Genomic DNA, 26704 nt, shown 5'->3' with positions numbered 1-26704 from the left:
AGCTCAGACTATGTGTGCGTGTCAGTGGAGAGGTTAACGACTTTAACCCCGTCAGCGCTGGGCAGCACAGAAGGTGCCGAAAGATGTGCCAAAACAAGCCGTGTTCAGCAGGAGCTAAATAAGCAATTATCTATGATAACAATGACTGAAAACTACACTGAATCCAGAGATCACCCAACAACCTGGTTTCAAATAGAACCATCCAATCCAAATGGGTAGTTTTGTATAAAAAAGCTTTGTAAAAAAGCTGCTTTAGCAGTTATTTGAGAGCTTTAAAAACTGAACATTGCCTGAAATGGCAGGGCCTCCAGGCTCCCCGGGTCAGATGGGCTGAATGTGGAAGGAAATGAGGGAGCGTCTATCTCTATTCTGATTTTCTGCCACTTGCTCTCTGCTCTGACCTCAGAAGGTCAGGGAAAATGAGCACCGCGATACTTCACTATGAGTGTTTGGCACCCTCTAGCATTCACTGTGCTTAATATTCTCAAAATCTGCTTAATGCCTGACTGTGAGTGTATGGCGCCCTCTAGTGTCCAGTGCATTAATTATTCTCAGGATCTGCTAAAGAAACAGAACAACGCTACCCAGTCCTGCTCTGGGAGATCTACTGTCCTGCAGGTTTTAACTTTAGCCCTCACAAAGCACACCTCATTCAACAGCTCTAGCATTAATACTTAAATCTGGCCCTCGTTTCCAAATCCGGCCCTGGTTTTCTTTCCCCCTGATAATTAACTGAACAATTAGTGCTACTGATTGGCCAAACTGTCTTCACACCTGACTCCCAGGTAAAAATCAGCAGTTCTTGGACCTTGAGGGTCGTGATTTGAGTGACAAGGAGCTATAGACCTCGTTGAGCCGCTAATTAGTAGAACCTGGTGTGCAAAATTACAGTTGAAATGAAAACCTGCAGCAGCCGTGTTGGGCAGCCCTGGTCTGGAATGACTGAATTCCTCAGCTTGAGAGGGTGGGTCACCCACAGAGCTGGGAAAACACATTCTGTATAACCCTCCCATTCTTCTCAGGGTGAAATTTAAAAAAAAATATCCTGAGTTTAACAGCAGTGAAAATCTCTAAAATGATTTTTTTTCAGCATGAGTTTGAGGATCACTTCTGTATAAACTGCACGTCCTCAAATGACTGCTTTCGGTCTTCCCATTAGGTACCAGTAGCGCTGACTATTTATAGCTGCGGTTTCCTCGTTTATTTTTCAAATTTTCTGACTGGCGAGAACATGTCACCACTTCCTCTGTGTTTGTAGTCACGTAGCGGGGGGGGGGGGGGGGGGGTTTTGCCTTAACTGAAACCCCGTCATGTTAATCAAGCGGTTTTTTTCCCCATTCAGCACAGCTCAGAACAGGCAGCTTTCCTCACTTCAGTGTCTCCCTGCCGAGTATGTGAGATGGACAATGTCTACGGCAACGCAGAAATAGTGTTCTCTCACCTGGAGAAGAGGCAAGCGGCAGATCTCTTCAAAGGTGAGACCTTTCTTTACATTACATTACATTACATTACAGGCATTTGGCAGACGCGCTTATCCAGAGCGACGTACAACAAAGTGTATAACCAAAACCAGGAGCAAGTGTGTTGAATACCCTACAGGGAAGTACAGTTCCAAGTGCAGGGAACGACAGCATAGACTTTCTCTTCTGCTCTACTCTAATTCTTTGAGGGAATATAGCTGTTGTCTGTGCTTGGTCCGCTCCTGTGGCTTGGTTCTGGGTACCTTTCCGCTCATAAATCAGAGCTTACGCAGGTAGCGTTCAAACCCAAAATGTTAAACAGCAAACACTTATACTTTCAGCAAGATTTAGTCTCGTTCAACAGTCATTTCACGCCATTATCTTACTGCGTAGGTGAATTCGAAAAAAATCTCCCAATCACTCTTTAAAAAACTACCTCTGTCAGTGTGTTGCTCTTTTTGTAAATTAGTTCAATCACAGTCATTTTATGTCTCAAAATAGTGTACTGCATATCCTACTGGAGTTCAGGACTGTGAGCATAGCATTTATTTTATAACCCAGGGGAACCCCTCTAAAATGAATACTAACTTCTTCACATCTTATCTGTAATTACTTTTTAATCAGCTTTCCTTTATTTATCGTCAAGTAACAGTGTATTATATTTAATGGGCCGAGAAAGAGGCCCGTTTCTTCAAACTCGCTGTCAAACTGCCAGCGCACTTTCACAGTTATTCACTTTCCTTGTGTTGCCCTGTTTGGCCTTCCTTCTATCACACAGATGCCCAACACAGGAAATGTGTGTGCTTTACTGTGAAGGGCTACAGCATGAGTAGGTGGATTGTTGTTCTCAGATGTGTTTTAGTAATTCTTCGATTTTCGAGTAAATAACAAGCACTACAGGTTCCAGTGATGCACTTCTGTACTGCTGTTACTATTAAATGCAAACAGCACGATTGTGATGTTATTCGGCGTTCATTATATCTTAAGTCTATATTAATAACAGACTTTGAGTGCTTTATGTCTTCTGTAGATGTAAAAATGACAGGATCAATATAGTCTGATTTATTATACAAAATAATAAAAATTGATATTATAAAAAATACTATTTTGCCCTCGGAGAAGATAAACCTTTCACACCTCTTGCATGGTGACTTGTCCAACACTGATACAATAAACTTCAACAGGTGCTCAGAAATGATAATGTTGTCATTTAATTTACAACATACAGCATACTGACCAACATTGGGTTAGAAACTTTGTTACATTAACTGTTTAAAATCTTTTGACAAATTTGGCTGAAACTTCAGCTGAAACCTATTTTGTTTTACCGCGCAGTCACCTGTACTTTGGTCCAGAGGACAGTTTGGCAAAACAGTAATTTAATGGGTGGTCCAGGTCAAAAGCTACGGTTTGGTTTTTCCCGATACTCCTTCAGGATTACAGGGAAAAAGGTTTGTGGCAGGCAGACCTGTTATTTTTTGTGACAGATGTATGACCGTCAAGACTTTTTGACCGGTGGAAACAGGCGAGGCTGGAAAAGTAGCAGACGCATGGTGTTCTTAAGCGTTTTCTCACTTTGTTACGGCATGGTCTGGACGGGCAATTAGCCAGAGCATGAGTGTGCCTTTGTGACTCATGGCTGTGTGCAGGGTTAGTGAAGAGGGTACCGTCAAATCTACAAGGCAAGCATTGTAAAACACATGGCAAAATCGTTTGAGCTTTTATTCAACGTGTTTTTCATATCAAGAATTCAATTTTAACTAGTTATAATTCAAATGCTTGATATCAAGAATTCAATTTTAACTAGTTACAATTTAAAATGCTTGATATCAAGAATTCAATTTTAAAGGAAATAATTTGAATTCCTGATGTCAACAATTCCATTTTAACTTGTTAAAATAAGTATTCTTGATATCAAGAATTGAATTTCAAATAGTTCTAATGTTAATGAGCTTCATTGACATGTATCAGTACAGGCAGAGTAACATCCTTAAAGGACCAAGCACCAAAATAAGAAAAACACAGAAAACATATTCCACAATGTCCTCTGGAGAGTGGAACAATCTGCAAGAAAGTGTGGAGTTGCTTTATGATTATACCTTTGGCCCATAATTATAACTTTCACATGCCGAGCTAAACAGCCTACATGCTCTCAGGGTTGTATTTACGTCATGCCCTTCTACTCCTGATATTGAGAATTGAATTTTAACTAGTTAAAAATGTTATTCTTGATATCAGCAATTGAATATTAACTAGTTAAAATTTAAATGTCCCATTTTAGTTAAAATTCAATTGCTGATATCAAGAATACTAATTTTAACTAGTTGAATTTCAATTCTTGATATCAAGAATACTAATTTTAATTAGGATGGTACGGTGATGCAGTGGGTAGCACTATTACCTCACAGCAAGAAGTCCCAGTCTGGGCCTTTCTGTGTGGAGTTCTCCCTGTGTCCACATGGGTTTCCTCTGGGTACTCCAGTTTCCTCCTACAGTCCAAAGACATGCAGGTAGACTAATTGGGGACTCTAAATTGCCCATAGGCATGAGTGTGTGGGTGAATGGTGAGAGTGTCCTGCTATAGATTGCCGGCATGTCCAGGGTGTATTGCTGACTCTCACCCAGGGCACACTAGGATAGGCTCCAGCACCTCCTGTAACCCTGCCAGTATAGATAATGGATAGATGGATGGATGGATGAATAATTTTAACTAGTTAAAATTCAATTCTTAATATCAAAAAAGAAGAGTTGAATAAAACTTTAAATGGCTTGCCATAAAAACACCTTTTTCCACTTTCCAAATGCACACCATCTACCAGCTACCACTTTTCATCCTCTAATAAACTCCACTGTTCATGATTCTGCCTACCAATGTGTAAAATTTTATCAGAGGATGATTTATCTCAAGACTAAACATTTCTGGCATTACCTGATTGTCCTCAATTTTGAAATGTTTGATATCGTGAAACCTAATAGAATGACTTTTTTTTTATTTCTGCTGAATACTGCTTTATACAGCTTAACTAACATGAGGATTTGATGCAAAATAAATATCATCTTAATTTTGGAAGGATTTAGACTATTGAATCAGATAGAGATAGAGAGATAGATAGATAGATAGACAGACAGGCAGACAGATAGATAGATAGATAGATAGATAGATAGATAGATAGATAGATAGATAGATAGATAGATCTGGTGTAATATTCAGATAAAAGTAATGTTTACTGGCTGTAATGCCGAGAGTAAACTTCACTATGGCAGTTGATAATGATATCACACTGAGATTAAGTCATACCTCCGGGTTGTTGTGTACAGAACACACAGACTCCTCTCCTCTTTCTGCAGATGGGAAAGGTGGCGCCCCCTGCAGGTGCAGCCTGGCCCTGCTAGCTGTACTCTGCCTTGCTCTGCTGGGTGGTCTTACTGCTCTGGGGATCCTGTGTGAGTGTCACCAGCTTCTCTCTAGTCACCTTCTTGCCAGAGTAACCCTCCTCTGAGCCACTACTATAATACAACAACAACAACAACAACAATAATAATAATAATAATAATAATTCTCATTACAGATTTAAGTTTCATTTCATGACAACGTTAAGTTTTGGAGCCAAACAACGGTAAATATAAATCTTCTAATTCAAATTCCCACCATTTCTTAAATCTGCCTTCCTGCCACAGACGTTCAGAAAAGCAACCGATCGGACGCCCTGGAGGAGGAGAACAGGGAACTCTCCATCTCTCTGTCTTCTGTGGAGCAGAGGCTAGCAGGTCAGTCTGAAACCGCAGACTTGTGGCTGAATGCATACATGTGAAGAAGCACACATACGCCTAACTTTTAAACCGCCAAACTTAATTTAACAAGAATACTGTACATCTATAAACTTCAGTTCTTAACGTACTATTTGAGGGGTAGATCTTGGAGAGGGAAAGGCTCACGTGTCACTTGGGAAAAGCTAATAGAAAGGCACATCGTTCATTTTCGTTTAGTGGTGCAGAATGTCCTATCCATTGCCTTCCAGACCACATACAAGACCAGTGTTTATATGACCAGTGCTACCCACTGAACCGCCATGCCTCCTATATATATATCAATCCATCAATCCATTATCTATACCCGCTTATCCTGAGCAGGGTTGCTGGGGGTGCTGGAGCTTATCCCAGCATGCATTGGGCGTGTCCGCGTGGGTTTCCTCCGGGTACTCCGGTGTCCTCCCACAGTCCAAAGACATGCAGGTGAGCTAATTGGAGGCTCTAAATTGCTCAAAAGATTGGCAGCCTGTCCAGGGTGTATTCCTGCCTCTCGCCCAATGCATGCTGGGATAGGCTCCAGCACCCCCTGCGACCCTGCTCAGGATAAGCAGGTATAGATAATGGATGGATGGATTGATATATATGTCTAAATATTTGCAATAGATCTACAAAAATACAGACTTATGAAAAATCTGAGTTATGGTGAATAATATTCCTCTTTATATGACTCAGGAACCGAAAGAAAGTTGGAGGAACTGCAAGTGAGACACAGAAATGCGTCAGAAACACTCTCTGCTTATCGAGGTAAGAGAACTGATGCTACATTTTATTAACTTTTTATTTTTTATTTATAAAATAAAAACACGAAGTGTCTTAGTAAGGTGTTGGGCAACCACGAGCTGCCAGAGAAGCTTCAATGCATCGTGGCATAGATACTACAAGTCTCTGGAAGTCCGCTGGGGGGGTTGGAACATTCTTTGTCAAGATTTCTTAATTTGGTGTTTTGGTGGCGGTGGTGGAGAGCGCTGTCTAAGAGGTTGGCCCCATAATTTCCCACAGGTGTTCATCTGGGTTGAGATCTGGTGACTGCGAAGGCCATAGCATGTGATTTAGATCATCTTAATACTCATCAAACCATTCAGTGACCCCTCGTGCCCAGTGTATGGGGGCATTGTCGTCCTGGAAGATACCACTCCAGTCAGGATAGAAATGATAGGATAAATGTGATCAACTCAGAATAGCTTTGCATTAATTTGCAGTGGCCCTTCTCTCTAATGGGACAAGTGGATCCAAATCATGCCTCCCACAGCATAACAGAGCAACCAGACCCCCTCACTGTAGGAGGCAATCATTCAGTGCCACACGTGCACTCACCCACAAAGACATGCTGAAGGATGACTCATCTGACCACATCACCTTTTTTTCACATCTCTGTAGACCAGTGCCTGGGGTTTTTGCACCTTCGAACTCGCACAAAACAAAGATGCCAACCACAAAGTTGTCATTAAAGTGTTGTATTGGCTGAAATAGCATCACATGTGCACTTTATCGAGTGCGGCACTGGAGCATTTGCGGTGACTCATTTTAAACAACCCATGCACTGCCTCCAACAGACAGCAGCCTAAATGCCCGTACATGTCTTTGCGTTGACAGAATGGCAAACTCAGACTTCTTGATAAGCTACTTTCAGGTTCATTTGCACCCATGCAAACTTTGATGATACCTGTGCTACAGTACATATATATGGATTCAGACAGGTATATACCAAAAAGGATAACAGGTAGAGGAGAGATCACAGGTTAGAAGCTTCCATGAATGGGGTGGACCTCCCTGCCACATGGGGGCGCTTGTATGTAGCTCGGCCACCCTATGGACCATGCCCAAGTCCTGGCCTTTTGACCTCTTGGATAGAGCTGCATTTTGGCCGAAGCTTCAAACATTTGTTCACCGACTGTGCAAACTTGTTCTTTTGATAAGACAGTAAAAAACATTCACTGTTCTTCGCTAATTTGAGTGTGAGGGCACACAGACTCTCTGTTCTCTCCTGCATCAGACATAAAGAGAAATCTGGAGGACCTGCAAGTCAAGCATACAGATCTGTTTAAAACTATTTCCCATTACAATGGTGAGTTTCTATCAGAAATCAGAGTCTAAAGGGGTAATTTTTTGTTCCATCATGTGAATTGAGCTCTGATGTGTATGACAAAAAACTACAAATTATGAGTGTTAATTTTCATTAAAGTAGCATTAGAAATGTAGCAAATGATTTTACGTTTCTCAGAAGTATGTACTCACAAATGGTCATCATAGCCAGCAGCCTGGTTAGTACTTAATTGGGAGAATTGCTGGGAAAAGGTTGTAATGGTGGTGACCATGGTGCGCCAGTAGACATTCTGGTCTGTGTTTCCTCTTGACGAAGTGGAGACTACTTGTGAGCAGGGGGAAGTTTTTACTGGGGAACAGGGGTGCCACCAGGGATTTTGGCTCCATGAAAAGGTCTCACATTGGGCCAGAAAATCCTGTACTCAAATATTTTTTGAGGCCCCTTGTTAGTCAAGGCCCCATTCATTTGAAGGTGACAATACAACCTAATCGTATACCCTTATGAATTTGGATTTTTGTTTCTTTTGCACTTTTTGGTAGGAAGTCTTGTAGGCTTATAGACAGAATTTGCTTCATGTGTTTGTGGTAACATAGGGGAGAGTCCTACGCTTAGTTTTTTGTTTTATTTTATTTTTGTTAATTACTTTATTTACTTTGTGGAGGTTACACCATAGCCTTTTTATTTCCATATTTTTGAAGAGTTACAGTTTTCATAATAAATTACTTAAACTATGTTTCCTTTTAAATATTTCATTCTTTTTGGTTTATTTAAACCCATTTTCACCAGTCTTAATGACAAAATGGGATAATGGGCCTCAGTTAACACCTTTTTTTTGTGTGGCCACTCTGAATGGGAAAAAAAAGGTTAAATTTTTTTTCAACTATTCAGAAAGGCACTGTGCCCTTTTGAGAACTGAGAAGCTTAGAGGAAATGCCCTGACACAGGAAACAGACGAACACCGCTGTAAACTCGGACACCGCATTTGTGTATCGCAGCAAGCAGAGGTTATCTTTATTTAATGTAGAGAATATGCATAATGTTATGCCTAAAGTGTGACAGTGTAGTATAATAGCTAAGGAGTTGGTCTTGTAACCTAAAGGTCGCAGGTTTGATTCCCTGGTAGGACCCTGTAGTTGTACCCTTGAGCAAGGTACTTAACCTGCATTGCTCCCGTATATATCTAGCTGCATAACTGATTACAATCTAAGTCGCTCTGGATAAGAGCATCTGCTAAATGCCTGTAATGTAATGTTAGCAGATGCCACTGTACCGTATTGATCTCTGGCCCCTTGTCTCTATATCACACACAGCTATGGACGGATGTGCATGCCTCACTGGATGGAGAATACACCAGGGAAAGTGTTACTTCTTCTCCACTGAGAAGATGAACTGGTCTCAAAGTCAGGAGTACTGCACCTCGAAGGGGGCACATCTGGTCATCATAAACAACCAACAAGAACAGGTGAAGGAAAAGGACCTGGCCAATCAGGATCAGGACTATCATGTGTCATGTGACAGTGACAGAATCATGTCGTGTTCTCAGTTAATTGTGTCTTGTGAGTGATACAGTTTGATGGAACAGGGCAGAGGGAATGTCAACATTTTGACACTTATTGTTTTTAAGCTTCTCTGGTAAAGGTACATTTTTTAATTTTATAAATAATGAAAATGCACTGTTGTATAGCCCTGCTTTGTTTTCATCACAAGGCAAGCGTTGCATGAAGGCAGAACGAGTTGAAATCGCATTGCGTCAGAATTCTGTGTGAAAGCCTTGGTGATCAATAAGCTTTGGAGATATTTGTTTCGACCCACTTGGCACTGTTCAGATATTTTTTGAGTTAATCTCTTCATTCCTCTTTTTCGTTGAGCAGAATTTTGTGTCGTCCAGGATTAGTGAGACGCACTGGATTGGGCTGAGCGACCGGGACACAGAGGGACAGTGGGTCTGGGTGGACGGTACGCCTCTTGACAGAAGCGGAACCCAGTAAGGCCCCTGTGCATAATTCCCCTAATGCAGGGGTCTACAGCCCTGGTCCTGGAGAGCTGCAGGGTCTGCTGGTGTTTGTTTTCACCTTAAAATCAGCGACCGGATCAGCCCTGAGAAACCAGGGCCCAGTTTCACGAAGCAGGATTACCAGGTTAGCTGGAGAACTGCTCTGAGTAAAACCCGGAACCCTCCCAAACCTGGAACATGGACTGAAGTAAAAAGAGCTGTTCCAGGTTTCACTCAGCGCAGTTATCCAGCTAACTCAGAAATCCTGCTTTGTCCAATACCCTCCAGGTGAGGTGCATTATCTGTGTAACCGATAATCAGCTGAGCACAGGGTAACAACAAAAACCTGCAGATCCTGTAGCTATCCAGGAAGGGTCGCCAACTCCTGCCCCAGCAGAGACTCAACAGAATTCCTACACTTCAGGATTTTTTTTAATTATTTTTTTTTTAGTACCACTGACAGATGCTTTAAATTGACCTATGCATTAACATTCAGTTTATGGGAATTACTGTTAAATACAGTATCAGGATAAAAATAATGTAAAGTAAAATAAATATGTGGGGCATGCTGGAGATTCTACACCAGTGGGATACACTCTCGCCCCAGGAGAACCAAAGGCTGTGCACGTTGTGCTGTTATTCAGTTTATTTTCATTTGTGTGTGTGTTTGTGTGTGCGCTTGTGTGTGTGTGTGTGTGTGTGTGTCTGTGTGCACGCATGTACGTACTTGTGTGTGCACGTGTGTGTGTGTGTGTGTGTGTGCACGCATGTGTGTGCATGTGTTTCTGTGTGTGTGTATGTATGCATGTGTGAAGTAGTTGCTAACTGCTAATTGCAAAAACCATTACCAGCTACCCTGCAGCTCTGTAACAGCAAGAGAGAAGACAATATAAGAGAAGGACAGTAGGAGCTGGACTGAAAGGTCTGTGGGGCTGCAGTTGCCCCTGCTGGGGCAGATTACCACGTGTCTCTCTGCCCCCCTGCAGGTACTGGTGGGCAAAGGAGCCGGACAACTGGATGGGCGCAGGGGACCCGTTCGGAGAAGACTGCGCAGCTCTGGGGGACCACAACGGAAACCACACTTCCTGGTTCGACGCTTCTTGTCGAAACATGAAAAAATTTGTCTGTGAAACTGCCACGAATTTGAACGAAGCAGGTTCAGAATATCTTGTTTCGCCCTGAGGTGGTTAATCAGTAGCCATATCCTCGGAACCACTTAGACTTATAAAAAGAGTAATATGCTGTCAGTGTTTTAAAGTTCATATTTATATATTTCCATGAATACATCAGCAGGCTAAGCATTTTTTGTCAGTGCAGTGGTCATTTTTCTAAAGCTGTGCTTTCCTATGAAAACTATTGTATGTTTTAAAAAAATGTATATGCTTGAAATGTATGCGTTTTAAGCACATTGATAACATTTAAATTTTCGGTTTTATACTATCTGAGCTATTTTGCCAGTGTGCCATTTGCATTGTGTGCCTGTGGGTCACTCTGGATGAGAAAGTCTGTTAAACTCATGTTATGTAATTCTGGATGTTTCCATAAGTGTCTCTTGTATCATTTGTATTTCTAGCATTTGTTGTGTCTGCAGATTTTGTGCTGTGGGTATTGTTTGTAATATCCATAGTAATTAAGTGCTGTAAATGTACCTGTGGACTCCCTGATGTGTCCTGTGGTATAGTCTTATGTTGGCAGTTATGTACAAATCATTTTGCTTCTTTATGAACGTTACGTTTTTAAAAATGTCAAATCTGCCCTAAACTGGAGTATATCCAGACTTCTTGGGTCATGTACAGCTAAAGGTGTAAATAAATGAGGAGGTGACCTACATGCTGAAGGGACATGATGCTTGTGATGAGTGTCGGGCGCCCTCTAGTGTTCTGTGTTATCTATGCCTCCGGGGTTTTTTTTTGCCTGGCTTTGCGGTCATAAATTCAGTGTTTATGGTTAGAGTATCTTTCCCCAGGGATCCCATGCACGATTTTTATTAATTTAAAAATTTGAATGTCTCTAATTGAATATTCCATTATATAATAATTATAATAATAATAAGAACACTAATAATAATAATAATAATATTTGTGTGTGTGCGTGCATGCTGTACTTTACCAAAAGAGGGTGGTGTTGCCATATAAATCTGAAGAATAACAGCACTTCAAGTTCTATAACATTTATAACACAATACTTGTGTTGCACTTAGTATTTGAACCAAGACACAAATATAAATTATAAATATGTGCTTTGACCAGAATCCAGAAGTAATAGGGAACCATCTGGATTAAATCAGAGCTCTTGGGCCTGTTGCTAATTCCCACAGGCACATACGCCCGGCTCAGAATATGTGTGCGTGTCAGTGGAGAGGTTAACGACTTTAACCCCGTCAGCGCTGGGCAGCACAGAAGGTGCCGAAAGATGTGCCAAAACAAGCCGTGTTCAGCAGGAACTAAATAAGTAATTATCCATGATAACAATGACTGAAAACTACACTGAATCCAGAGATCACCCCACAACCTGGTTTCAAATAGAACCACCCAATCCAAACGGGTAGTTTTGTATAAAAACAAAAGCTGCTTTAGCAGTTATTTGAGAGCTTTAATAATTGAACATTGCCTGAAATGGCAGGGCCTCCAGGCTCCCCGGGTCAGATGGGCTGAATGTGGAAGCAAATGAGGGAGCGTCTATCTCTATTCTGATTTTCTGCCACTTGCTCTCTGCTCTGACCTCAGAAGGTCAGGGAAAATGAGCACAGCGGTACTTCACCGTGAGTGTTTGGCGCCCTCTAGCGTTCACTGTGTTTAATATTCTCAGAATCTGCTTAATGCCTGACTGTGAGTGTATGGCGTCCTCTAGTGTCCAGGCATTAATTATTCTCAGGATCTCCTAAAGAAACAGAACAACGCTACCCAGTCCTGCTCCGGGAGATCTACTGTCCTGCAGGTTTTAACTTTAGCCCTCACAAAGCACACCTCATTCAACAGCTCTAGCATGAGTACTTAAATCTGGCCCTCAAATCCAAATCCGACCCTGGTTTTCTTTTCCCCCTGATAATTAACTTAACAATTAGTGCTACTGATTGGCCAAACTGTATTCACACCTGACTCCCAGGTAAAGGGAGGGTGGAAAACCAGCAGTTCTTGGACCTTGAGGGTCGTGATTTGAGTAACACAGAGCTATAGACCTCGTTGAGCCGCTAATTAGTAGAACCTGGTGTGCAAAATTAGGGTTGAAATGAAAACCTGCAGGACGGTAGATCTTCTGTAGCAGGGTTGGGCAGCCCTGGTCTGGAATGACTGAATTACTCAGCTTGAGAGGGTGGGTCACCCACAGAGCTGAGAAAACACTGTATAACCCTGCCGTTGTGTTCAGGGTGAAAAATAAATGCTTTTCTTCAGCATGAGTTCCAGGACCACTGCTGTATAAACTGTACGTCTTCAAATGACTGCTTTTGGTCTTCCCATTAAGTACCAGTAGCGCTGACTATCTATAGCTGCGGTTTTACTCGTTTATTTTTTTAAATTTTCTGACTGGCTAGAACATGTCCTCTGTGTTTGTAGTCACGAGAGGGGGGGGGGTTTGCCTTCACTGACACCCCGTCATGTTAATCGAGTGGTTTTTTGTTTTTTTTCTTCGTTCAGCGCAGCTCAGTACAGACAGCTTTCCTCACTTCAGTGTCCGCCCTGCCCGGTCTGTGAGATGGACGTCTACAGCAACGCAGAAATAGTGCTCTCTCACCTGGAGGAGAGGCAAGCGGCAGATCTCTTCAAAGGTGAGACCTTTATTCACATTACATTGCATTACATTACAGGCATTTGGCAGAAGCGCTTATCCAGAGCGACGTACAGCAAAGTGTATAACCAAAACCAGGAGCAAGTGTGTTGAATACCCTAGAGGGAAGTACAGTTCCAAGTGCAGGGAACTTTTGCTCTACTCTAATTCTTTGAGGGAATATAATATAGCTGTTGTCTGTGCTTGGTCCGCTCCTATGGCTTGGTTCTGGGTACCTTTCCTCTCAGAAATCAGAGCTTACGCAGGTAGCGTTCAACCCCAAAAAGTTAGACAGCAATCAGTTATACTTTCAGCGAGATTTAGTCCCGTTCAACAGTCATGTTATGCCATTGTCTTACTGTGTAGGTGACTTGGAAAAAAATCTCTCAATCACTCTTTAAAAACCTACTTCTGTCAGTGTGTTGCTTTTTTTGTAAATTAGTTCAATTGTCACAGTCATTTTACGTCTCAGAATAGTGTACTGCATATCCTACTGGAGTTCAGGACTGTGAGCATAGCATTTATTTTATAACCCAGGGGAACCCCTCTAAAATGAATACTAACTTCTTCACATCATATCTTTAATTACTTTTTAATCAGCTTTCCTTTATTTATCGTCAAGTAACAGTGTATTATATTTAATGGACCGAGAAAGAGGCCCTTTTCTTCAAACTCGCTGTCAAACTGCCAGCGCACTTTCACAGTTATTCACTTTCCTTGTGTTGCCCTGTTTGGCCTTCCTTCTATCACACAGAAGCCAAACTGTGAAGGGCTACAGCATGAGTAGATGGATTGTTGTTCTGAGATGTTTTCGAAACTGTGCTGTGCTGCTCTGAAAATGAAGCCTGCAGTTGGTTTTGTGAAATGTATTTTTGAAATGTCAGTGTTCTAGATCTCATCGCTGTCCATCACCAGTGGCAATTGTTACAGCAGCATTAGAATGTTCAGTTAAGAACGTTCTAATCACGTATTTGTGATCTTACAAATCGAAGGGTTCAAAATCTCTCTTTCTTCCACAGGAGATCAGGATATCTATGCCAATGCTGCTGAGCAGGAGTCAGGAGAGAAACAGAACTGCCCTGTCGGTTAGTATATTCAGTATATGCATCAGAACTCACTTAGTTCACTTTATTTACGACGTTTACGTTACATTACATTACAGGCATTTGGCAGACGCTCTTATCCAGAGCGACATACAACAAAGTGTATAACCAAACCAGGAACAAGTGTGTCGAAAACCCTAGAGAGAAGTACCGTTCCAAGTGCAGGGAACAACCGCATAGTTAAGCTTGGACCCTGTAGGTTAAACTGACCTAGTAGTTAGTTAATGAACTCATTTTAAGTCAACTACGAAACAGCTACCTACAACCCTAAGCTTACAGTCCATTTAGAGATTACAGGCAGGTAGGGAGGGATGGGGAGAGGTGCAGTCTGAAGAGGTGAGTCTTCAGTTGTCGCTTGAAGTGGGTCAGTGTCTCAGCTGTTCTGATCTCCACGGGGAGGTCTATCCACCATCGTGGGGCCAGAACAGACAGGAGATGTGTTCGGGAAGCGCAGGTGCGAAGAGGGGGAGGTGCCAGGCGTCCTGAGGTAGCAGAACAGAGGGGTCTGATTGGTATGTAGGGTTTGAAGATCTTGTGGAGGTATGCTGGGGCTGATCCCTTGACTGCCTGGTATGCTAGGACCAATGTTTTACATTTTATGCAAACGTTTACAGTGAGACAGATGCTGTTCTTCATTTTCAAAAAATAGTTTATTTGTTTCCATGGAGGATCACATTGGGAATAAGGGTTGTCAGAAATGATTTCATGAGATGTCCTCTGGGCTCAAATATGCCATATGTTATATTTCGTGCAATTTATGTTTTTTTTAAAATCACAAATCCAACAGAAACCACATATTTGGACATGTTTTAGTAGAAATTTTCTTGTAAATTACAAGCACTACAGGTTCCAGTGATGCACTTCTACTGCTGTTACTGTACAAACGAGCATGATTGTGATAATGTTTTGTGTTCATTGTTTTATATCCTATGTCTATATTAATAACAGACTTTGAGTGCTTTATGTCTTCTGTAGATGTAATAATGAATCCTCACTGAGATCAATATAGTCTGATTTATTAAACAAAATAATAAAAATTGATATTATAAAAAAATATATTATTTTGCCCTCCGAAAGGACATATCTTTCACACCTCTTGCATGGTGACTTGTCCAACATTGATACAATAAATTTCAATAGGTGCTCAGAAATGATAATGTTGTCATTTAATTTACAACATACAGCATATTGAGAAACACTGGGTTAGAAACTTTGTTCCATTAACTGTTTAAAATCTTTTGACAAATTTGGCTGAAACTTCAGCTGAAACCTATTTTGTTTCACCGCACAGTCACCTGTACTTTGGCCCAGAGGACAGTTTGGCAAAACAGTAATTTAACGGGTGGTCCAGGTCAACGGCTTGGGTTTTCCCCGATACTGCTTCAGGATTACAGGGAAAAAGTTTTGGGGTAGGCAGACCTGTTATTTTTTATGACAGATGTATAACCTTCAAGACTTTTTGACCGGTGGAAACAGGCGAGGCTGGAAAAGTAGCAGACGCATGGTGTTCTTAAGCGTTTTCTCACTTTGTTACGGCATGGTCTGGACGGGCAATTAACCAGATCATGAGTGTGCCTTTGTGACTCATGGCTGTGTCTAGGGTTAGTGAAGAGGGTACCGTCAAATCTACAAGGCAAGCATTGTAAAACACACGGCAAAGTCGTTTGAGCTTTTATTCAACTTGTTTTTGATATCAAGAATTCAATTTTAGCTAGTTATAATTTAAATGCTTGATATCAAGAATTCAATTTTAACAAGAAATAATTTGAATTCCTGATGTCAACAATTCCATTTTAACTTGTTAAAATAAGTATTCTTGATATCAATAATTGAATTTCAAATAGTTCTAATGTTAATGAGTTTCATTGACATGGGTCAGTGAAACTCCCCTGTTCCTAATTCTGCCTACTAATGTGGAAAATTGTATCAGAGAATGATTTATCTCAAGACTAAACATTTCTGGCATGACCTGATTTTCCTGAAATCTGAAGTGTTTGAGATCGAGAGGCCTAATAGAATGACATTTAAAAATTTTTTTTTAAAACAACAATTTACAAACAACAATTTGGAATTTCTAAAATACACATACATAATATTAGGTTTGGGTTTTAAAATGATATATGATGTATTTTCTGCTTTATACAGCTTAACTAACGCAAGGATGTAATGCAAAATAAATGCCATCTTAATTTTGGAAGGATTTTGACTTTTGAATCACGCAGATAGATAGTTTGACAGACAGACAGACCGAGACACAGAGATAGATAGATAGATAGATTGATTGATTGATTGATTGATTGACCTGGTGTAACATTGATATATAACTCATGTTTTCTGGCTGTAATGCATGCCTCCTGTTTGTTGTGTACAGAACACACAGGCTCCTCTCCTCTTTCTGCAGCAGAGAACAGTGGCGCCCCCTGCAGGTGCAGCCTGGCCCTGCTAGCTGTACTCTGCCTCGCTCTGCTGGGTGGTCTCACTGCCCTGGGGATCCTGTGTGAGTGTCACCAGCTTCCCTCTAGTCACCTTCTTACCAGGCTAACCCTCCTCTGAACCACTACTATAATACTAAAAACAACAACAAAAACAATAATAATAATAATAATAATTCTCATTACAGATGGTATCACACAACTGAAGTTTCATTAGACTATAACATTAAGTTTTGGAGCCAAACAACAGTAAATATAAATCTTCTAATTCAAATTCCCACCATTCCTTAAATCTGCCTTCCTGCCACAGACGTTCAGAAAAGCAACCGATCGGACGCCCTGGAGGAGGAGAACAGGGAACTCTCCATCTCTCTGTCATCTGTGGAGCAGAGGCTAGCAGGTCAGTCTGAAGCCGTAGACTTGTGGCTGAACGCATACATGTGAAGAAGCACACATACGCCTAACTTTTAAACCGCCAAACTTAATTTAACAAGAATACTATACATCTATAAACTTCAGTTCTTAACGTACTATTTGAGGGGTAGATCTTGGAGAGGGAAAGGCTCACGGGTCACTTGGGAAAAGCTAATAGAAAAGCACATCGTTCATTTTACTTTAGTGGTGCAGAATGTCCTATCCATTGCCTTCCAGACCACATACAAGACCAGTGTTTATACGACCAGTGCTACCCACTGAACCGCCATGCCTCCTATATATATATATATATATATATCGATCCATCCATTACCCTATACCCGCTTATCCTGAGCAGGCTTGCTGGGGGTGCTGGAGCCCATCCCAGCATGCATTGGGCGTGTCCACGTAAATTTCTTACGGGTACTCCGGTGTCCTCCCACAGCCCAAAGACATGCAGGTGGGCTAATTGGAGACTCAAAATTGTTCAAAAGATTGGCAGCCTGTCCAGGGTGCATTCCTGCCTCTCGCCCAATGCTGGGTTTTGATGGCGGTGGTGGAGAGCGCTGTCTAAGAGGTTGGCCCCAAAATTTCCCACAGGTGTTCATCTGGGTTGAGATCTGGTGACTGCGAAGGCCATAGCATGTGATTTAGATCATCTTAATACTCATCAAACCATTCAGTGACCCCTCGTGCCCAGTGTATGGGGGCATTGTCGTCCTGGAAGATACCACTCCCGTCAGGATAGAAATGATAGGATAAATGTGATCAACTCAGAATAGCTTTGCATTAATTTGCAGTGGCCCTTCTCTCGAAGGGGACAAGTGGATCCAAATCATGCCACCCACAGCATAACAGAGCCACCAGACCCCCTCACTGTAGGAGTCAATCATTCAGTGCCACACGTGCACTCACCCACTTAACGAGAATATGGTGAAGGAGCGGGCGACATAGCTCAGGAGGTAAGACCGATTGTCTGGCAGTCGGAGGGTTGCCGGTTCAAACCCCGCCCTGGGCATGTCGAAGTGTCCTTGAGCAAGACACCTAACCCCTAACAGCTCTGGCGAATGAGAGGCATCAATTGTAAAGCGCTTTGGATAAAAGCGCTATATAAATGCAGTCCATTTACCATTTACCATGACTCATCTGACCACATCACCTAAATGCCCGTACATGTTTTTGCGTGGGCAGAATGGCAAACTTAGACTTCTTGATAAGCTACTTTCAGGTTCATTTGCACCCATGCAAATTTTGATGATACCTGTGCTACAGTACATATATATGGATTCAGATAGGTATATACCAAAAAGGATAACAGGTAGAGGAGAGATCACAGGTTAGAAGCTTCCATGAATGGGGTGGACCTCCCTGCCACATGGGGGCGCTTGTATGTAGCTCGGCCACCCTATGGACCATGCCCAAGTCCTGGCCTTTTGACCTCTTGGACAGAGTTGCATTTTGTCCCAAGCTTCAAACATTTGTTCACCGACTTTGCAAACTTGTTATTTTGATAAGACAGTAAAAACATTCACTGTTCTTTGCTAATTTGAATGTGAGGGCACACGGATTCTCTCTTCTCTCCTGCATCAGACATAAAGAGAAATCTGGAGGAGCTGCAAGTCAAGCATACAGATCTGTTGAAAACTATTTCCCATTATAATGGTGTGTTTTTATCAGAAATCAGAATCTAAAGGGGTAATTTTTTTGTTCCATCATGTGAATTGAGCTCTGGTGTGTATGACAAAAACCTATACAAATTATGAGTATTAATTTTATTAAAGTAGCATTAGAAATGTAGCAAATGATTTTCCGTTGCTCAGAAGTATGTACTCACAAATGGTCATCATAGCCAACAGCCTTGTTAGTACTTAATTGGGAGAATTGCTGGGAAAAGGTTGTAATGGTGGTGACCATGGTGCGCCAGTAGACATTCTGGTCTGTGTTTCCTCTTGACGAAGTGGAGACTACTTGTGGGCAGGGGGAAGTTTTTACTGGGGAACAGGGGTGCCACCAGGGATTTTGGCTCCATGAAAAGATCTCACATTGGGCCAGAAAATCCTGTACTCAAATATTTTTTGAGGCCCCCTGTTAGTCAAGGCCCCATTCATTTGAAGGTGACAATACACCCTAATCGTATACCCTTATGCATTTGGAGTTTTGTTTCTTTTGCACTTTTTAGTGGGACGTCTTGTAGGCTTATAGACATTACATTACATTACATTATGTATAGACATTATAGACATTACATTACATTACAGGCATTTAGCAGACGCTCTTATCCAGAGCGACGTACAACAAGTGCATTAGTTCAAGGTGCAGAGGTGCAAAAGAAACACACTAGAGTGAAGTAAAGATTGCAGTGCCAGAAGTGACCACATAAATCAGGACTCCAACCCTGTAGAGTAACCTGTTCAGCAAACAAACAATCCTGCCAAGTACAAACTAGCACTGAAATCACATTTGCCTAATCAGAATCAGACAAAAACAATCCTGCCAAATAAAAACTAACGTGATTGTATTAGCCTAACTAGGTACATTAAGCTAAACTATAGGCTAGGGAGGGGTGGGGAGAGGTGCAGCCTGAAGAGATGAGTCTTTAGTCTGCGTTTGAAGGTAGTCAGATTCTCTGCTGTTCTGACCGGGGAGGTCATTCCACCAGCGAGGGGCCAGGACAGACACCAGACGGGAGCGGGAAGTACAGACACGAAGAGGGGGAGGTGCCAAGCTTCCAGATGTGGCAGAACGGAGAGGTCTGGCTGGTGTGTAGGGTCTGATGATCCTCTGGATGTATCCTGGTGCTGACCCCTTAGCTGCCTGGTATGCAAGCACCAAGGTCTTAAATTTGATGCAAGCCATAACAGGCAGCCAGTGGAGGTCAGTGAGCAGGGGGGTGACATGGGAATGTCTGGGGAGGTTGTAGACCAGACGCGCTGCAGCATTCTGGATGAGCTGCAGGGGTCTGATGGCGGATGCTGACAGACCAGCCAGCAGCGAGTTGCAGTAGTCCAAGCGGGACAGGACCATCGCTTGAACCAGGAGCTGGGTTGCGTAGGTGGTGAGGAAGGGGCGGATTCTCCGGATGTTGTACAGGAAGAACCTGCACGTTCGACTCGCCGTGATGTTCTGAGAGAGGGACAGTCTGTTGTCCATCACCACTCCGAGGTTTTTTGCGGTGGGTGATGATGACACCACGGTGTCTCCTAGGGAAATGGAAAAGTCAAGGAGGTTAGAGGATGGAGCAGGGATGAAGATCATCTCTGTCTTACCTGGGTTCAGCTTAAGATGGTGGTTATCCATCCAGCTCTGGATGTCCCTCAGGCAAGCAGAGATGCGAGAGGAGACCTATGTGTCAGAGGGGGGGAAGGAGAGAAAGAGTTGGGTGTCATCGGAAGGTTGACACCCAACTCTTGGAATTTGCTTCATGTGTTTGTGGTAACATTTGTGGTAACATAGGGGAGTCCTACGCTTAGTTTTTTTTAAATTTTATTTTTGTTAACCATTTTGGTTTCAGTATTAATTTGACAGTGAGGCCCTGTGTAAGGGAGTGTGTCCACTAAGCTTTTTTTCTGAGTTCCAGAACTTTCTTTCAACAGTTCTCAGCAGGGTCCCAGGGCTAGCCTCCGGATAATGGGCCTCAGCTAGCACCTTTTTTTGTGTTGCCACTCTGAATGCGAAAAAAAAAGGTTAAAGTTTTTTTCAACTATTCAGAAAGGCACTGTGCCCTTTTGAGAACTGAGAAGCTTAGAGGAAATGCCCTGACACAGGAAACAGACGAACACCGCTGTAAACTCGGACACCGCATTTGTGTATTGCAGCAAGCAGAGGTTATTTTTATTTAATGTAGAGAATATGCAGAATGTTATGCCTAAAGTGTGACAGTGTAGTATAATAGCTAAGGAGTTGGTCTTGTAACCTAAAGGTCGCAGGTTTGATTCCCTGGTAGGACCCTGCAGTTGTACCCTTGAGCAAGGTACTTAACCTGCATTGCTCCAGTATATATCCAGCTGTATAACTGATTACAATCTAAGTCGCTCTGGATAAGAGCGTCTGCTAAATGCCTGTAATGTAATGTTAGCAGACGCCACTGTACCGTATTGATCTTTGACCCCTTGTCTCTATATCACACACAGCTATGGAAGGATGTGCATGCCTCACTGGATGGAGAATACACCAGGGAAAGTGTTACTTCTTCTCCACTAAGAAGATGCACTGGTCTCAAAGTCAGGAGTACTGCGCCTCGAAGGTGGCACATCTGGTCATCATAAACAACCAACAGGAACAGGTGAAGGAAAAGAACCCGGCCAATCAGGATCAGGAATGTCATGTGTCATGTGACAGTGGCAGAATCATGTATAGTTAATTGTGTCTTGTGCGTGATACAGTTTGATGGAACAGGGCAAGAAGACAATATTTTGAGACTTTTTTTTTTTTTTAAGCATCTCTGGTAAAGGTAAATTTTTTAATTTTATAAATAATGAAAATGCACTGTTGTATAGCCCTGCTTTGCTTTCATCACAAGGCAAGCATTGCATGAAGGCAGAACGAGTTGATATCGCATTGCGTCAGAATTCTGTGTGAAAGCCTTGGTGATCAATAAGCTTTGGAGATATTTGTGTCGACCCACTTGGCACTGTTCAGATATTTTTTGAGTTAATCTCTTCATTCCTCTTTGTCGTTGAGCAGAATTTTGTGTCGTCCAGGATTAGTGAGACGCACTGGATTGGGCTGAGTGACCAGGACACAGAGGGACAGTGGGTCTGGGTGGACGGTACGCCTCTTGACAGAAGCGGAACCCAGTAAGGCCCCTGTGCATAATTCCCCTAATGCAGGGGTCTACAGCCCTGGTCCTGGAGAGCTGCAGGGTCTGCTGGTGTTTGTTTTCACCTTAAAATCAGCGACCGGATCAGCCCTGAGAAACCAGGGCCCAGTTTCACGAAGCAGGATTACCGGGTTAGCTGGAGAACTGCTCTGAGTAAAACCCGGAACCCTCCCAAATCTGGAACATGGACTGAAGTCAAAAGAGCTGTTCCAGGTTTCACTCAGCGCAGTTATCCAGCTAACTCAGAAATCCCGCTTTGTCCAATACCCTCCAGGTGAGGTGCGTTATCTGTGTAACCGCTTGCCTTATTTAATCAGCTGAGCACAGGGTAACAACAAAAATCAGCAGATCCTGTAGCTATCCAGGAAGAGTCGCCAACTCCTGCCCCAGCAGAGAATTCCTACACTTCAGGATTTTTTAAAATAATTTTTTTTTTAGTACCACTGACAGATGCTTTAAATTGACCTATGCATTAACATTCAGTTCATGGGAATTACTGTTAAATACAGTATCAGGATAAAAATAATGTAAAATAAAGTAAAATAAATAGGTGGCATGCTGGAGATTCTAAACCAGAGGGATACACTCTCACCCCAGGAGAACCACCAAGGGTGTGTACGCTGTGCTGTTATTCGGTTTATTTTCATTTGTGTGCGCTTGTGTGTGGGAGTGTGTGTGTGTGTGTGTGTGTGTGTGTGCACGCATGTACGTACTTGTGTGTGCACGTGTGTGTGTGTGTGTGTGTGTGGGTATGTATGTGTGAAGTAGTTGCTAATTGCTAACTGCTAATTGCAAAAACCATTACCAGCTACCGTGCAGCTCTGTAAGAGCAAGAGAAGACAAGATAAGCGAAGGGCAGTAGGACTGAAAGGAGGAGTCATGGTTGATGGCTCAGGTCTGTGGGGCTGCAGTTGCCCCTGCTGGGGCAGGTTACCACATATCTCTCTGCCCCCCTGCAGGTACTGGTGGGAAACAGAGCCGGACAACTGGATGGACTCAGGGGACCCGTCCGGAGAAGACTGCGCCAGTCTGGGGGACCACAACGGAAACCCCACTCACTGGTTCGACGCTTCTTGTGGAAAAATAAAAAAGTTTGTCTGTGAAACACTGCCTCGAATTTGAATGAATCAGGCCCAGAATATCTTGTTTCGCCCTGAGGCGGCTAATCAGCAGCCACATCCTCTGAACCACTTAGACTTATAAAAAGAGTAATATGCTGTCAGTATTTTAAAGTTCATATTTCTATATGTCCATGAATACATCAGCAGGCCAAGCATTTTTTGTCAGTGCAGTGGTCATCTTTCTAAAGCTGTGCTTTCCTATTAAAACTACTGGGTATGTTTTAAAAAATGTACATGCTTGAAATGTATACATTTTAAGCACATTGATAACATTTAACTTTTCAGTTTTATACTGTGTGAGCTATTTTACCAGTGTGCCATTTGCATTGTGTGCCTGTGCGTCACTCTGGATGAGAAAGTCTGTTAAACTGATGTTATGTAATTCTGGATGTTTCCATAAGTGTCTCTTGTATCATTTGTATTTCTAGCATTTGTTGTGTTCGCAGATTTTGTGCTGTGGGTACTGTTTGTAATATCCATAGTAATTAAGTGCTGTAAATGTACCTGTGGACTCCCTGATGTGTCCTGTGGTATAGTCTTATGTTGGCAGTTATGTACAATTCATTTTGCTTCTTTATGAAAGTTACTGTATGTTTTTAAAAATGTCAAATCTGCCCAAAACTGGAGTATGTCCAGACTTCTTGGGTCATGTACAACTAAAGGTGTAAATAAATGAGGAGGTCACCTACATGCTGAAGGGACATGATGCCTGTGATGAGTGTCTGGCGCCCTCTAGTGTTGTGTGTTTTCTATGCCTGTTCATTATATTTTTGCCTGGCTTTGCGGTCATAAATTCAGTGTTTATGGTTAGAGCATCTTTCCCCAGGGATCCCATGCACTAAGATATTCCATTATATAATAATTATAATAATAATAAGAACACTAATAATAATAATAATATTTGTGTGTGTGCGTGCATGCTGTACTTTCCCAAAAGAGGGTGCTGTTGCCATATAAATCTGAAGAATAACAGCACTTCAAGTTCTGTAACATTTATAACACAATACTTGTGTTGCACTTAATTTTTGAACCAAGACACAAATATAAATTATAAATATGTGCTTTGACCAGAATCCAGAAGTAATGGGGGACCGTCTGGATTAAATCAGAGCTCTTGGGCCTGTTGCTAATTCCCACAGGCGCATTCGCCCGGCTCAGAATATGTGTGCGTGTCAGTGGAGAGGTTAACGACTTTAACCCCGTCAGCGCTGGGCAGCACAGAAGGTGCGGAAAGATGTGCCAAAACAAGCCGTGTTCAACCGGAACTAAATAAGCAATTATCCATGACAACAATGACTGAAAACTACACTGAATCCAGAGATCACCCAACAACCTGGTTTCAAACAGAACCACCCAATCCAAATGGGTAGTTTTGTATAAAAACAAAACTTGCTTTAGCAGTTATTTGAGAGCTTTAAAAATTGAACATTGCCTGAAATAGGAGGATCTCCAGGCTCCCCGGGTCAGATGGGCTGAATGTGGAAGCAGATGAGGGAGCGTCTATCTCTATTCTGATTTTCTGCCACTTGCTCTCTGCTCTGACCTCAGAAGGTCAGGGAAAATGAGCACCTCGGTACTTCACTGTGAGTGTTTGGCGCCCTCTAGCGTTCACTGTATTTAATATTCTCAGAACCTGCTTAATGCCTGGCTGTGAGTGTTTGGCGCCCTCTACTGTCCAGTGCATTAATTATTCTCAGGATCTGCTAAAGAAACAGAACAACACTACCCAGTCCTGCTCTGGGAGATCTACTGTCCTGCAGGTTTTAACTTTAGCCCTGACAAAGCGCACCTCATTCAACAGCTCTAGCATTAAGACTTAAATCTGGCCCTCGAATCCTAATCCGGCCCTGGTTTTCTATTCCCCCTGATAATTAACTGAACAATTAGTGCTACTGATTGGCCAGACTGTCTTCACACCTGACTCCCAGGTAAAAACCAGCAGTTCTTGGACCTTGAGGGTCGTGATTTGAGTGACAAGGAGCTACAGATCTTGTTGAGCTGCTAATTAGTAGAACCTGGTGTGTAAATATAATGGTTGAAATGAAAACCTGCAGGACAGTAGATCTCCAGCAGCAGGGTAGGGCAGCCCTGCTCTGAAATGACTGAATTACTCAGCTTGAGAGGGTGGGTCACCCACAGAGCTGAGAAAACACATTCTGTATAACCCTCCCATTCTTCTCAGGGTGAAATTTAAAAAAAAATATCCGGAGTTTAACAGCAGTGAAAATCTCTAAAATGTTTTTTTTCAGCATGAGTTTGAGGATCACTGCTGTATAAACTGTACGTCCTCAAATGACTGCTTTCGGTCTTCCCATTAAGTACCAGTAGCGCTGACTATTTATGGGTGTGGTTTCCTTGTTTATTTTTCAAATTTTCTGACTGGCGATAACATATCACCACTTCCTCTGTGTTTGTAGTCACGGGGGGGGGGGTGAGGGGGTTAGGACGCCATCATGTTAATCAAGTGTTTTTTTTCCCCATTCAGCACAGCTCAGAACAGACAGCTTTCCTCACTTCAGTGTCTCCCTGCCGAGTATGTGAGATGGACAAAGTCTACGGCAACGCAGAAATAGTGTTCTCTGACCTGGAGGAGAGGCAAGCGGCAGATCTCTTCAAAGGTGAGACCTTTCTTTACATTACATTACATTACAGGCATTTGGCAGACGCTCTTATCCAGAGCGACGTACAACAAAGTGTAAAACCAAAACCAGGAGCAAGTGTGTTGAATACCCTAGAGGAAAGTACAGTTCCAAGTGCAGGGAACGACCGCATAGACTTTCTCTTCTGCTCTACTCTAATTCTTTGAGGGAATATAGCTGTTGTCTGTGCTTGGTCCGCTCCTGTGGCTTGGTTCTGGGTACCTTTCCTCTCAGAAATCAGAGCTTACGCAGGTAGCGTTCAAACCCAAAAAGTTAGACAGCAAACAGTTATACTTTCAGCAAGATTTAGTCCCGTTCAACAGTCATGTTATGCCATTGTCTTACTATGTAGGTGACTTGGAAAAAAATCTCTCAATCACTCTTTAAAAACCTACTTCTGTAAGTGTGTTGCTTTTTTTGTAAATTAGTTCAATTGTCACAGTCATTTTACATCTCAAAATAGTGTACTGCATATCCTACTGGAGTTCAGGACTGAGAGCGTAGCATTTATTTTATGACTCAGGGGAACCCCTCTAAAATGAATACTAACTTCTCTACATCTTATCTTTAATTATTTTTTAATCAGCTTTCCTTTATTTATCGTCAAGTAACAGTGCATTATATTTAATGGACCGAGAAAGAGGCCCCTTTCTTCAAACTCACTGTCAAACTGCCAGCGCACTTTCAGTTTTCATTTTCTTTGTGTTGCCGTTTGACCTTTCTTCTATCACACAGATGCCAAACTGTGAAGGGCTATAGCATGAGTAGATGGATTGTTGTTCTGAGATGTTTTAGAAACTGTGCTGTGCTGCTCTGAAAATGAAGCCTGCAGTTGGTTTTGTGAAATATATTTTTGAAATGTTAAGTCAGTGTTCTAGATCTCATCGCTGTCCATCACCAGTGGCAATTGTTACAGCAGCATTAGAATGTTCAGTTAAGAACGTTCTAATCACATATTTGTGGTCTTACACCTCGAAGGGTTCAAAATCTCTCTTTATTCCACAGGAGATCAGGATATCTATGCCAATGCTGCTGAGCAGGAGTCAGGAGAGAAACAGAACTGCCCTGTCGGTTAGTATATTCACTATATGCATCAGAACTCAC

The 26704-nt window shown here is 42.3% G+C and overlaps 1 protein-coding gene across 1 annotated transcript in view; it reads left to right on the top strand.

The window, feature by feature from the left end:
* The window catches only part of LOC118233748, a 67170-nt gene that overhangs the window by 21087 nt on the left and 19379 nt on the right, over positions 1-26704 (top strand). Inside the window, exons 7-11 of the mRNA XM_035429651.1 lie at positions 8625-8776; positions 9186-9298; positions 10294-10395; positions 12943-13073; positions 26606-26671. Coding sequence (XP_035285542.1) covers positions 8625-8776; positions 9186-9298; positions 10294-10395; positions 12943-13073; positions 26606-26671 — 564 coding nt within the window. The remainder of the gene's footprint in view (positions 1-8624; positions 8777-9185; positions 9299-10293; positions 10396-12942; positions 13074-26605; positions 26672-26704) is intronic.

This window comes from Anguilla anguilla, chromosome 8 (assembly GCF_013347855.1).
Source record: "Anguilla anguilla isolate fAngAng1 chromosome 8, fAngAng1.pri, whole genome shotgun sequence".
Classification (NCBI taxonomy): domain Eukaryota; kingdom Metazoa; phylum Chordata; class Actinopteri; order Anguilliformes; family Anguillidae; genus Anguilla; species Anguilla anguilla.
This window is presented reverse-complemented; position numbering and strand designations above follow the sequence as displayed.